Source organism: Nomascus leucogenys, chromosome 4 (assembly GCF_006542625.1).
Source record: "Nomascus leucogenys isolate Asia chromosome 4, Asia_NLE_v1, whole genome shotgun sequence".
NCBI lineage: Eukaryota > Metazoa > Chordata > Mammalia > Primates > Hylobatidae > Nomascus > Nomascus leucogenys.
In genome coordinates this window covers 54,799,514-54,814,703 of record NC_044384.1, presented here as the reverse complement: position 1 = coordinate 54,814,703, position 15,190 = coordinate 54,799,514, and the positions used below count along the sequence as shown (strand labels likewise).

Genomic DNA, 15,190 nt, shown 5'->3' with positions numbered 1-15,190 from the left:
TGATGCCACTCAAGCCCTGGAAGCTCATTTTACAGCCTCAAAAGTCACATGGAGTTGGCAACACCATGACCCAGGACAGGGAAGGGGAGGGTGACAGTGGCTGGGGCCAGAACCTGGCTGAGTGGAATCTGGGCTGACAGTCCGCACATGGTGGCCTTTTCAGGCCAGGCACAGACCAGAGGAGGGAATGTGAAGCAGGCCTGGCGGGGGTCTCTGGGAAGACACCTGGCTGGTCTGAGGGGGCTCATGAGGCTGAGTGTAGAGTGGCTGCCAGACCAAGGGAGCTGGACTGCAGTGGAGGAGGTGGCCAGAGAGTCCCTGTGTAGGGAGAAGCTACGAAAGTGAAACGGGACCGGGGGCGTGGGGGGCAGGAGGGACACCCCATGCTCCCAAGAGCCCCAGAGATATGAGAGAGGCATGCGGCTGGGAAGGGGGGCGGGGCCTCTCCCGAGGCCAGGGACCCAACTGTCCCCCTGTGTTCGTTCCTGGTAACTGTTTATGATCAGACCTGGAGGAAGAACGAGGCCCTCCCGCACCTCCCCCAGCCGCAGCCACAGCCCTGAGGGAAGGGGTAGGAAACAAGGACTGGGAGGGAAGCAGGAGGCTGGAGGTGGGAGGCGTCTACTGGGTCTTCTTATCTTCCCTCCGGTAAGATGGCAGAGGCTGCTTCATGGGCATGGAGACGTGGTGTGGTTTGCCTGGGTTATAATAGGTGCTGGCAGATGCTTCTGTGGCCCTGGCTTCGGCTGCAGGAGTGCAGGGAATATCGGGGCTGACCGGAGGTTCCGTGGGCCCAGGATAGGGCGGTGGCGGGGGCTGCACATACCCCATGGCCCTGTCCATCTTGGGAGGTCCTGGACAGAACTCAGGCGAAGGTGGTGGAGAAGAGCAGCCAGGAGGGCAGGGATACATTCCACTAGTGACTGGCGGGGGAAAGGCACAAGTCCTGCCAGGCATGTGAGAGTGGCCGTAGGCTCCACTGAGGGCTTCACCCCTGGACGCTTGAGATGCCACCTGGAGCACCTGCTGTCCAGATTCAGTGGCGCTCCCTGCCGTGAAGGCGGACTTGCGGGAAGCAGAGCCTTCCCAGTCACTGCCTGCTTCGGCGTTCACTGTTCCCTTGATGCGGTTTGTATCAAACACAGACTGCTTGATCTCACAGGCCTTCACGAGATAAAATGACATTACGAAGGACTGCATGGCATCCTTCGCCCTGGACAGAAAGATGAAAGGGGTAAGGTAGATGGTGCCTTTCTTGGTCCCTTTGGAGGCCTCTGGCACGTTCTTCATGTCACTGAACGTAAGTTTCACAAGATTGTAGGACACTGGGATGCTCTCAGTGTTGTTGGTGACCACTCTGCCGCCCTCTGAGTGACTCTCGTTGAGCACCATAGTCTTTCCAAAAGCAGCCCCGAGACGCCCCATCCTGCAGTTGACCAGCCCATGGTGGTGGCTACATCTTCACAAACGTGACGTTTTAGGTAGAGAAGCAACTCAGGGGAATCCACACCCTCCCAAAGAAATCTTGAAGTTAGCCTAGGTCTTCCATATTTAGAAGGTGAGTGGAGGCAGGCCAAAGACTAAGCTTACAAACAAATTTTTGTGTTCATTTAATGGGCCGGTGAAATGGCTCAGCCATTTAGGGGACCCTCATAGAGAGATTTCAGCTACTAATTATGTTGCTTAAGGGAGGAGGGGGAGGATTGTGCTCCTCTCTTTCCACGTGGTCATTTGCACGCGGAAGTTTCTGCTTTTCATATCTGTGGCAGTGTCACATGCAGCACTCTCCTCGGAGTGTCAGCTCTGGAAAGACGCTATTGCATTTCTGAGGTGAAGGATTGGCTTTAGTCAACAGTCATCTTCTTGTCACAGTTGGACACATCCTCAAGCTATAAAATCTCTCTAATGCTAGGTCCCCACTAGTCTCTTTAATGAGATCCTGGACAGACCTGCAGAGAGGCCCCACGATCCTTCTCCAGAGACCAAGGGCAGCTTGGAGGAGAGGGACAGTCCCAAATGCTGCCACCCTACTGTTTCTGGTCTCAGTCTTTTTATACCAAATCTCTCATACTGCCAGTACTCTTAATTTTCTTTGCCAGAAGGAGGACACAGTGGCTCATGCCTGTACTCACAACAATTTGGGAGGCTAAGGCAGGAGGATCACTTAAGCCCAGGAGTTTGACACCATCCTAGACAAAATAGTGAGACCCTATCTCTACATTTTTGTAATTAGCCAAATGTGGTGGTACACATGTGTGGTCTCAGCTACTCAGAAGGCTGAGGTGGGAGGATCACTTGAGCCTGGGAGGTAGAGGCTGCAGTAAGCTATAATTATGCCGCTGCAGCAAGCTATAATTATGCCACTGCAGTGCAGCATGAGTGACACAGTGAAACTCTGCATCCCAAAAAAGAGGAGACAATTTTTAAAATATTCTTTTAGAGATGGGGGTCTGTGTTGCCGTTGCTGGTCTTGAACTCCTGGCTTCAAGCAATCCTCCCGTCTCAGCCTCTCTAGTAGCTAGGATTACAGACAGGCACCACTGCACCCAGTTTATGAGGAAATTAAAAAATTCCTTTTTTAAAAATGAACTTGATCTCAATATTCCCAGCCAAACATTCCCATCATTTTCTTGGATAGTTTAAATCAGTGGTCCCCCAGCCTTTTTGGCAGAAGGAACTGGTTTTGTGGAAGACAGTTTTTCCACAGACCGAGTTTGAGGGTGGTGTCAGGATGAAACTGTTTGACTACAGATGATCAGGAAGTACATTCTCATGAGGAGCAGGCAACCTGGATCCCTTGTATGTGCAGTTCACAACAGGGTTCATGCTCCTGTGATAATCTAATGCTGCTGCCGATCTGACAGGAGGCGGAGCTCAGGCAATAATGCCCGCTTGCCCACTGCTCACCTCATGCTGTGCAGCCCGGTTCCTAATAGGCCATGGACTGGTACTGGTCCATGGCCCGGGGTTTGGGGACCACTGCTCTACATAATGCAAATTTCAAGCAAAGAGTGAAAAAAAAAACTTTGACATCAAAAACTTGATAACACTAGCCATGTTGTGTTTGAGCTGTGAGTGAGGTAAAGTACTGATTTTTTTTAACCTCCTTCTTTTTCCTTCATACTCCATCACAGAGCTCCTGGCCCAGCTCAGACTAACATACTTGGCCATCTCTGATCCTTTCTCCTTTCCAACTAACAAGCTCTGCTGTGTGACTGCAATTCTCTGCCTGTGCATGAATGTATGCCTTTGGATTCACTCTGGAAGAGTAACCCTTGTGGGTTATGACCACAAAAAGGAACGCACAATGATTGTGCTGCTGTCTTCTCCATACCTCTATCTGCAGACTAGACACCGAAAACCAATGAAATCAGGCAGCTCTCCTCAGCCCAGAAATTAAGATGTGGGAATGTTAACAGAGACCCACAGACGGAACAACAACACTTGTTCATTGTTGGAAAGAGAACACTGCCTTTATGCTCCTTGGATAAACAAACACTGTGTGTCTGTCAGGTGGTGGCGGCCTGGACGTCGTGAGTACACAATCAAGCATAATCTACCAGCAAATTCTTTAACCCAGGGCTTGCAAGGAAATTTCCAGTGTTCTTTCCCCTGTATACATGTTACCAGACTCTTCAGCAGCATCTGCCCTTTTGCCTTTCTGGTGCCGTTTACAAGCTGAAAACACTTCTAGAAGCCAAACCCCCAACTTTCAAGGAAGGTGAGAAATGCTGTTTCTTGCTTGAGGCTCTCTTTCAACTGCCTTTCTCTTCAAGGAATAATAATGACTCCCTTCAAGAAGGCTCTGGCAGGAAGGGTGATGAAGAGAGGTAGATCCTTCTCCCTCACAGAGGAAGTTGAAATTAGCCTAATTAGATTTTCAGAGCACTTAGATACCACAGTGATAGACACCATCTAAATACATAGACAGATAGGAAGAGAGCACAGATGTTGTATGAGACCAGTGATTTAGTTCCAAGTCAATACTCTTAATTAACTGCAAACTGTTTAAATATATAACATTCCCAACATGCAGCCAGTAACACCTACATAGTACTCTTCATCTGTGTAGCTCAAAGTAGAAAGCAAAATAACCCCCATATCCAAAAGTGTAAACTGGTAATAATAATTACTTCTATTTAATGCTGATACACTGCCTCTAATTCCAGGCCCCCTGATGATATTACACACTTTGTAGATAATTGTCTCTTGTCCAAAACAGGAATGCAGCCATCAGTGAGAAGCAAAAACAGCTGCAATCTAAAAGATACCAACTCTTCTGTATAGAGGGAAGTGTTTTGTTTTGCTTTAATAGCAACTGGCCTAAGAAAAATGCATCTGCTTCCTACACCGGTTGGTGCCTGGTTGTTGTTAATAGTTGTAGGCTAAGCCCCTTGTCCAAAGTGAAGGTTGGGAGGAGGCTCACTTCTTACTTGGGGAAGTCATAGTCTGTGACCTTCAGAATGAAATAAGCCTTAAGACACAAGCAAAATGCCTTGTGGTCATCAAGCCACATCCAGTCATATTGGGGAATCCCTTGCCTGTGAGAATCTCCAAGACCATTGACAGTACTCACAGATGACATTCTTTTTTTCTAGAAGTTGAAGAAAGAAACATAATTTGCTTGTAGTATATTCTGGTATTGGTCATACAAGAAACTCCACTGAGTAAATATGGTCCCCTCACTTGTTGTTTCAGAAGGTGACCAAAAAGCCTGTAAAAAAAATGAGGACTAGCTCCTCAAGGGACAGACCTTGTGATTGAGACTATGAGAATCTTTTTTTTAAAAAAGCAATAAATATTTGTGAATGTACACTGAGGAATCAATTGTGTAATTACAGTAGCAGTCAGAATTTTTAATCATACAACAAATATTTATGAAGCATTTATTTTGTGTGAAATCATGGATGTACAGTAATAAAGTATGTACCTACCCTCATGCTCATGTACTATACATAAAGAAGATAAAGACTAAAGACATAACCATAAACACATCTAGTAATTGTGTTGGAGTTGCTATATAAACCCTCCTACAGATGACGATTATAAAATCTGTAAAAAAAACAAAACAAAACAAAAAAAACAGCTATTTATAGGAATAAGAACACATCCAAAAGTGGAAGACAGTAGGCAGATTACTTTTAAACACCTTGAAGGGGGAAGAATTGGGAGTTTGCAGTTATCCTGCCTGAAGATGTTCCCCAATACCCCTGGCCAGGGCAAAGAAAAATATCAGTCACATTCCAGGCTCAAGGTAACAGAGAACAGAGGACAGGAGAAATTTTGGGGGAAAATCTATAAGAGAATGGCAAAAGGATTGAAACCCCCAAATCTTGAGTAAAAATTTTGCCCACATCACTGGTTGACTAGTAAAGTATGCATATGTGGGGGAGAATCTGACAAAGGCATTAGAAAAGCAGGCAAAAGCCAGACAGGATTTTAGTCTGTAAAGATAGAACTGCACCAGATGAGTTCTCTGAATTTACCAAGAGGTTATTTAGCAGCTGGAAGTCATAAAAACTGAGATGAGATCAACAACTACACACCACAGAGGAGACTAAGTTTTCCATTTAAATTCAAGCAAATTAATTGCTTAATGAAAAAATAACACGAATATTTAAGAATATAACTGATTGTAGTCACATTGTATTTTCTACAATGTCCACTTTTCAAACAAAAATTACTAAACATGCAAAGATACAGAAATATGTGACCCATACTCAAGAAAAACAAAAAACGTCAATAGAAACTGACTTTAATGGAGCCCAGATGTTGGATTTAGCAGGAAAGAAACTTCAAATCAGGTATTCGAATACTTTCAAAGTATTCAAGGAAAATGGTCTTAATGAAAGAGCTGTTAGAAAATCTCAACAGAGGAATGACACTATAAAAAAGGGAAACTCTAGAGCTAAGAAGCACCATCACTTAAGTGAAGAATTTACTCATTTCAGTTAAATAAAAAATTCACTAAAATTTAGTTTTAAAGACAGATCGAAGTGTCAGAATAATTAATAAACTTTAAATGAGATTAACAGAAATTACTCAATCTGAATAACACAAAGAAAAAAACTTGAAGAAAAATAAACAGAGCATCAGAGACCTATTTATATCAAGAGACACAAAGTGGTATAATTGGAATGGTAGGCAGAGAGAATAGGAGAGAAGAGAAAGGGGCAAGAAAGTGTTAAAAGAAAGAATGGCCTATAACTTCCAAAATTTTATGGAAAAAACTTTAAATTACAAATCTAGGAAACTCAGCAAACCCTAGACAGAATAAACCTTCATAGTGAAAATGCTGAAAGTCAAAGATAATAAGAAAATCTTTAAAGCAGCCAGAGAAAGATGGCATGTTACATACAGGAGAACAATGATATGATCAATGGTGACTTTATGTCAAAGTAATGAAAGTCATATGAAATTAGAATGGCATATTTCAACTGTTGGAGAGAGAAAAAAACTGGCAACCAAGAATTTTGTATCCAAAGAATTTATCCTTCATATATGAAAGAGAAATTAAGGCATTGCCAGATAAACAAAACTAAGGTAATTAATTGCTAGCAGAACTGTGCTACTAGAAAAGCTAAAGTAGGTTTTAAATTTAATTTTTTTTTTATTTTCACTCCTCTCAGCTCATATCTATAAAGTAAGTTTTTGAGGCTGAAAGGAAATGACACCAGATGACCTCTCAGATTTACAGGAAAAAATGATGAACACCAGAAATGGAAAATGCATGGATAAATTAAAAGAACTAAATACATATACACACACTCACACCCTCACACACACACACCCAACACACACACATACACATATACTTTTTTCTTCTGTTAATTTCTTTGAAAGACAATTGGCAAATTAAGCAAAATTTGTAAAACTGTATTATTGAGTTGATAACATTGATTTCATCTTCAAATGACAACAATAATACTAAAATAAGAAGACAGGGAAATTAAAATATACTGATGCAAGGTTACTATATTTTACCTGAAATTATTCAGTATGAACTCTAAGTAGATTGGGATAAGTGAAAGATATATGTTGTTACCTCTAGAACAATGCTATTAAAATTTAATAATTAGCTCGATATAGCTAGAAAGCCAGTAAAGAAATTAAACAAAATACTAAAAAATATTTGATTAACACAAAAGAAGGTAGTAAAGGAGGAACAAACAAGCATCAAGAGAGATAAGACAAGACAAACAAAATAAACAGCAAAATGGTGACCTAAAATCATCTATTTCAACAACTGCACCAAATTTAAATTAGTCAAATATCCAATCAAAAGACATGATTGTCAGACTGAATAAGAAACAAAGAATTAATTATATGCTGTCTACAGGAGGTGCCCTTGAAATATATAGGAATAAATAGGTTAAGAGTAAAAAGATTGAAAAAGACATGCCATGCTAATAGTAGGCACAAGAAAATAAGATTGGCTATATTAATAGCAGAAAAAATAGACTTCAAGATAAGATGCATTGTTAGAGACAAAGAAGGAAACTTTATAATGGCACATGGGTAAATATTAGCTTGGTGTAAAAGTAATTGTGTTTTTTGCCAAAACCGCAATTACTTTTGCACCAAACTAATATATCAGAAAAATATAATAATTATATATATTTATGTATCGAATAAGACAGCTTCAATATAACCAAGGAAAAATTGACAGAGAAATAGACAAATCCACAATCACAGTTACAGACTTTCACAAATGTCTCAGTAATTGATATGCGAGCTAGACCAAAAAAAAAGTCATTGAGGATCTAGAAGAATTAAGTGACCCTATCAACCACCTTTACCTAGTTGTGATTTATAGCAGACTATATCCAACAAATGCAGAATATACAGTCTTTTAAATTCATATGGTAGGTTCACAAAAGTAGAGCATATGCTGACTAAAACAAGTCTCAATATATTTCAAAAGATTACCATCTTACAGAGTGCTTTTTCTGACTACGATGAAATTTAATTGAAACTCAACAACAATAAAATTTTAAGAAAATCTCAAGTATTTAGAAATCAAACAACTCACTTTTAATAATCCACGACACAAGGTAGAAATTATGAAGAAAATTTTAACATATTTTAAACTAAGTAGTAATGAAACACAACATATCAAAGTTTGCAGAAGGCAGCAAATGTCCTACTTAGAGGGAAGCTTATGGCTTTAAATGCTGATACTAGAAAAAAATAGTATAAAATCAATAATTGAACTATCCATTTTAGGAAGCTAGAAAAGGAAGACCAAATTATATGCAAAGTAAGTAGAAGAAAGAAGTAGTAAAGAGTAAAAAGAAAAAAAATCAGAGAAATAGAAATAAACAACAAAAAATATTAACAAAACCAAAAAAGTTTAGCTTGAAAGAATCAATAAAATTAATAGTGTTCTAGAAAGATCAAAAAGAATGAGAGAAGGCGCAAGTTACCAATATGAGCAGAACTTCACTACAGGTCTGACAAACATTAAAATGAGAATATAGAAATATCATAAACAATTTTACACCAGGAATTTCACCACCATAAATGAAATTGAAAAATTTCTTGAAAGGCACAAATTTTCAGAATGGAGACAAGAAAAAACAGAAAATTGAATAGCCCTGTCTTAAAAGAAATTGGATTAATAAAAACTTTTCCAGAAGGAAAGTGGTGAGTTCTATCAAACATTTGAGGAAGAAAAAATACAAATTTTACATAACTTCTTTCAAGAGTTACTTTCCCACTTTGGAAGGCCAAGGCAGGTGGATCATGAAGTCAGGAAATCGAGACCATCCTGGCTAACACGGTGAAACCCCATCTCTACTAAAAATACAAAAAATTAGCCAGGTGTGGTGGCGGGCGCCTGTGGTCCCAGCTACTCAGGAGGCTGAGGCAGGAGAATGGTGTGAACCCGGGAGGCGGAGCTTGCAGTGAGCCGAGATCGTGCCACTGCACTCCAGCCCGGGCGACAGAGCAAGGCTCTGTCTTGAAAAAAAAAAAAAAAAAAAAAAAAGAGTTACTTTCCAACTCTGTCTCTGTTTTGTTTTTTTAGCCAGCATTAGTTTGGTATAAAACCAGGCTGAAAACCTTGTCTCAAAAAAGAAACTACAAATCAATATTCCTCAAGAATACAGACACAAAAAATTCTTAGCCAAATGTACCAAGTCAAATACAGCAAAATGTAAAAGGAGGACTACATCTTGAACAAATGAGATGTAAAGCCTGATTTAACATTCAATAATAAATCAGTGTAATTTGTGTATTTTTAATAAGGCAAAAAAAATTATTTCATTAGATGCTCAGAAAACCTTTAACAAATTTCAACACCTATTCATAATGAGAGCTAGTAAACTAGTAATAGGAGATAACGTCTTCCCGTTGATATGGAAAATCTATGTTCTTTTTGTTGTCGTTTTTTTGAGGCAGAGTCTTGCTCTGTCACCCAGGCTAGAGTGCAGTGGCCCAATGTCGGCTCACTACAACCTCTGCCTCCTGGGTTCAAGCAATTCTCGTGCCTCAGCCTCCTGAGTAGCGGGGATTACAGGTGTGTGCCACCATGCCTGGCTAATCTCTGTGTTTTTAGTAGACAGGGTTTTCCCACGTTGGCCAGGCTGGTCTCAAACTCCTGGCCTCAAGTGATGTTGCCGCTTCAGCCTCCCAAAGTGCTGGGATTACAGGCATGAGCCACTGCACCCAGCCAGGAAAATCTATGTTTAAAAAGCTTATACACGAGATACAGTGACTTATGCCTGTAATCCCAATGACTCCGGAGGCTGAGGTGGTGGGATCACTTGAGGCCAGGAGTTCAAGACCAGCCTGAGCAACAAAAGAGACCCTGTCTCTACAAATAGTAACAATAATGATAAACTAGCCAGGCATGGTGGTGCACTCCTGTAGTCCCAGCTATTAAGGAGGATTGCTTGAGCCCAGAAGTTCAAGGTTGCAGTGAGCTATGATGGCACCACTGCACTCTAGCCTGAGCAACAGAGTGAGAGCCTGTCTCAAAAACAAACAAACAAACCCAAAGAGCAAAACTTCTACAATAACATACTACATAGTAAAAAATGGAATGCCTTCTACTGAGATCAGGAACAAGCAGGGATATTCACTTTCACCACTTCAATTTAGCATTGTACTTGAACTCCTAGACATTGTAATAGAGAATGAAAAGATATAAATAAAAGTGATTGTAACATTTCCTTTCCCCACCAACAGCATGTGAGAATTTCAGTTGTTCCACATCCTCACCAAAACTATCTTCCGTCTTTTTTACATTAGCTATTCTGAAGGTTGTGAAGTGGTGTCTCACTGTGATGACTAGTAATTTTGAACATTTTTTAATGTGCTTGTTAGCCATTCATATGTGCATTGGAAAGAAAGAAACAAAAGCCTATATTTGATAATTCTATGATCATGCACTTACAAAATCCTAAGGACTTTACAAAAAAGAAAGGCAGTAGGTCTAATAAATGAATTTAGCAAGATCAAAGGATTTGAGGTCAATATGCAAACCAATTGCATCCTATATGCTAGCTATGAATAATTGAAAATTGAAAGAAAGGCTGGACACTGTGGCTTACGTCTGTAATCCCAGCACTTTCAGAGGCCAAGGTGGGCAGATCACTTGAGCCCAAGAGTTCAAGACCAGCCTGGGCAATGTGGTAAAATCCCATCTCTACAAAAAATACAAAAAATTAGCCTGGTGTGGTGCCTGTAGTCCCAGCAACTCGGGAGGCTGAGGCAGGAGGATCACTTGAGCCCAGAGATCAAGGCTGCAGTGAGCTATGATCATGCCACTGTATTCCAGCCTGAGCAACAGAGCGATACCCTGGCTCAAAAAAAAAAGTGAAAAACATTACCATTACATTTTACTATAGCATCTGAAACGTGAAATACTTAGGGATAAACTTAAGATATATGCAGAGCTTTCCTATTTTTTTATTTCTTGAGCTCCCAGGAGCACTTTTCACATATTAATTTTAGTAGCTTTTATGGTGAATTGATTATTTGTAGTAATTCTTGGGCAAAGGCTATGTCCTGCTCATTGCCTTATCACCAGTGCCTAGCATAGAGCCCAGAAACATAAATTAATAAATGTCTCTATATATTTATCCTAAAAACACAACATGTGTACATGAAAGGAAGTTTTGAAAATGGAAAAATGTGGAGGATATAATCTCCATAGTCCCTTCTCTGTCAATGTTTTGGATTATTTCCTTCCAACCTTTATTTTTCCCTATAGGTAGAGTTTTGGAATTTTTCTTAACATAGTATTCATACAGTAGCATATTTTTATAATAATGGTTGAACTTCTATCTTATTCATTTTGAAATTTCCTTTAGTTACAATTGGTTATTTTGATTTACCGGAACACAATAAAATTATAATTGGCTGCCAGAAAGAGGCTGTCCTCATTAAAAAGCAGTGAGTCAGTGTCTTCATGCAATCACTGGTCTGGTTCTCCTACCTCAACCCTGTCCTCACACTCACCTGTGTTGTGTTAACTCTGAGGGGATTTCTCCCAGGTGTTCTTTTGTAAAACTCTAGCATAACTGCTTTTTAGGCTTCCTCATCCAATGGCACATTAAAACCAGAAAGCCGGAGATAAAGTGTGTGCCTCTTATAGACAAATTGGGGTCATGATCTGAAGATGTCTAATATACTGGATCGACACTACCCTAAAAAACAATGCTGTCCAAAAAAAGTACATAAATGCTAAGTAAAATGAGTTCCTGCCCCAATTCCTCATGCATCAAGGAACAATTTAGGTCACAGTTGAAACTCAAAGTTCAAAAACAATGAACTCTATACACAGAGAAAAATAAGATTCAAACAGGGAAGGACTTTTCCAGATAGACCAATACAAGTGTCTGTCAGCCACAATAAAAATGCTCAGATCACAGTATCAAGCATCCAAGAAATGTCCAACAGCAGTAACAACAGAAATAAAACTCTGGTCATTAGATACACAAACCAATGGGATCATTGTCTTGGAGCTAAAGACAGAACAAAACCTAGATTGATTGAAATTTGCTATATCAACTCAGAGATACATGGACTTTCTGAAGTAGTACTGCAGACAGATACTTAATAGCCACTGTAAGAAGCAATTCTCCATGAACTCTTTCCTTGAAAATTAGATACTATAGTTCCAAACTGTGTGTGTTCACTTCTAACAGAGTAGAGATATGCCTAGGGAAAACAAAAGGAAGAAGGGAAAGAGATAATCACACAATTGCCTAACAACCCTTTGCAAAACCCACTCTTCCAGATACCTGGGAGAAGTGGGCTGGCTAGACAGAAATAACCTCTAGGTGACACTTTATATGCCTTCACTGGATGCCAAAAGAAATCAGACAGGAAAGGTAAGGAAAAACTAATTTGATGAAAAAGGCCAGCTGCAATGAGAGAGGAGTGACTCTTCTGGTAACCAAGGTATCTGGCCAGCCATGCACCAGAGTTCTTCCTCAACACAATTCTCCTAAGAACTACCATTTTCCAGACCCTGCAGAGCTCAGCACCTCAGGGCAGCCTGCTCTGGTTGCCCGGAATGTACTCCTTCATGCACTTCATCACATTGTACTGGAATTGAAGTTGTTATTCTTTGTCTCCCCACCAGGTCAGTATAGTTTGTTGCAGTGAAGTGTTTATCTGTAATGATTCTAGGGTAAACACTATGTCACAGTCATTGCCTTCTGCCAATGCCTAGTATAGAGCCCCGCTAAATGAATTAACAAATACTTAACGGTAGTCCCACCTCATCTGTGGTTTCATTTTCTGCAGTTTCAGTTACCTGCGATCAACTGCGATCCAGAATATTAAATGGAAAATTTCAAAAATAAACGATTCATAAGTTTTAAACTGTACGTCATTTCTGAATAGTATGATAAAATCTCTCACTATACTGCTGCATCCTACCTGGTACCTGAATCATCCCTTTGTCCAGCATATCCACGTTTGGAACATATCCCCCTTGGATAAGGGGACAATACTGCACATGTATACTAATTTTAAAACCGATATATGTGCATAAAAGGGGCCAGGCGTGGTGCCTCACACCTGTAATCCCAGCACTTTGGGAGGCAGAGGTGGATGGATCACCTGAGGTCAGCAGTTACATGGTCACATGTTGGACAGACCAGCCTGGCCAACATGGTGAAACCCCGTCTCTACTAAAAATACAAAACTTAGCCAGGTGTGGTGGTGGGCACCTGTAATCCCAGCTACTCAAGAGGCTGAGGCAGGAGAATCGCTTGAACCCGGGAGGCACAGGTTGCAGTGAGCTGAAATCGCGCCACTGCACTCCAGCCTGGGGGACGGGGCGAGACTGTCTCAAAACAAACCAACAAAACTAAACAAACAAAAAACCCACACACAATATATGTGCATAAAAGGAAATGTTTACACTCCCTGAAAACTGTGTCTTATTTCTTGTTTCCCAGAGCTTAGTAAGATGCCTGACACATTGCAATCACTTCATACCTTCTAAATGAATTCAAACTTTGAATCACGTTAAGGCTCTGACTTTAAACTCAGCAAACGACCCTACCTTAAGTTTATAAAACTGGCCAATAGCTGAAACTAAAAATCAGATTGCACATTGTTCTTTAAGCAAAGCCATCTGTCAGGATTTTTAAAAATTAAAATATCTCAGAATGACTGCAACTGGACTCAGTTTGGGTGGTATACCCCTGACTCAATGTCCCCATTATCTTTCGGCATATTCCAAAGAGCCTGCTTGTGCCCCAATGCCCAGCTGTTGGGTAAAAATAATGATGTTGAATCAATCTGGAAGCAGCCACCAATATGAGTAGACTTCAAGAAAGAAGCTCTTCTTGATCTTGTGTTTTCTCCAACTGCAAATGGAGTAGTTTTTCACTATAGCCAACTCCAAAGAAAAAAGAAGGACCTGTTAGAAGAACAGGAAAGAAAAGCTAGTGATATACTTTCAGAACAAGAAAAGAAAGTAGGTGATTCACCTTATTTAAGTCAGGAAACAACAGGTGCTGGAGAGGATATGGAGAAATAGGAACACTTTTACACTGTTGGTGGGACTGTAAACTAGTTCAACCGTTGTGGAAGTCAGTATGGCAATTCCTCAGGGATCTAGAACTAGAAATACCATTTGACCCAGCAATCCCATTACTGGGTATATACCCAAAGGATTATAAGACATGCTGCTATAAAGACACATGCACACGTATGTTTATTGCGGCACTATTCACAATAGCAAAGACTTGGAACCAACCCAAATGTCCAACAATGATAGACTGGATTAGGAAAATGTGGCACATATACACCATGGAATACTATGCAGCCATAAAGAATGATCTGTAGGGACATGGATGAAGCCAGAAACCATCATTCTCAGCAAACTCTCACAAGGACAAAAAACCAAACACTGCGTGTTCTCACTCATAGGTGGGAGCTGAACAATGAGAACACATGGACACAGGAAGGAGAACATCACACACCGGGGCCTGTTGTGGGGTCAGGGGAGGAGGGAGGGATAGCATTAGGAGATATACCTAATGTTAAATGACGAGTTAATGGAGGTAGCACACCAACATGGCACATGTATACATATGTAACAAACCTGCATGTTGTGCACATGTACCCTAAAACTTAAAGTATAATTAAAAAAAAAAAACCTTTAAAAAAGAAAAGTACCCCAGTCAGAATAGCCATTATTAAAAAGTCAAAAAACAACAGATGTTGGCAAGGATGCAGAGAAAAGGGAACACATATACACTATTGGTGGGAATGTAAATTAGTACAACCTCTATGGACAACAGTATGGAGATTTCTCAAAGAACTAGAAATAGAATGACCATTCGATCCAGCAATTTCACTACTGGGTATCTACCTGCAAGAAAAGAAATCATCGTATCAAAAGACACCTCCATGCGTATGTTTATTGCAGCACTATTCACAATAGCAAAGTCATGGAATCACCCTGTGTCCATCCGTGGAGGAGTGGATAAAGGAAATGTGGTAAATATATGCCATGGAATACTACTCAGCCATGAAAAAGAAAGAACTCATGTCTTCTGCAGCAACATGGATGGAGCTTGAGGTCATTATCCTAAGTAAAATGAGTCAAAAACAGGTCAAAAACCATGTTATCACCTATAAGTGGGAGCTAAACAATGAGTACACATGGACATACAGAGCGGACTAATAGACACTGGAGACTAAAGGGGGAGGGTAGAGG

The 15,190-nt window shown here is 40.6% G+C and overlaps 1 protein-coding gene across 2 annotated transcripts; it reads right to left on the bottom strand.

Annotated features, from left to right (window-relative positions):
- Positions 1–621: 621 nt before the first annotated feature.
- LOC100598999 (WW domain-binding protein 2-like) lies at positions 622–1,398 on the bottom strand. 2 transcript variants are annotated; one of them, XM_030810104.1, is made up of 2 exons: positions 988–1,392; positions 622–864 (listed from the first exon to the last, which is right to left on the bottom strand). In XM_030810104.1, exons 1-2 carry the CDS (start codon positions 1,390–1,392, stop codon positions 622–624), a joined length of 648 nt encoding a protein of 215 aa, XP_030665964.1. The 2 variants fall into 2 exon arrangements, with proteins under 2 accessions (XP_030665964.1, XP_030665965.1); XM_030810105.1 differs by having other exon boundaries at positions 622–1,398.
- Positions 1,399–15,190: the final 13,792 nt, after the last annotated feature.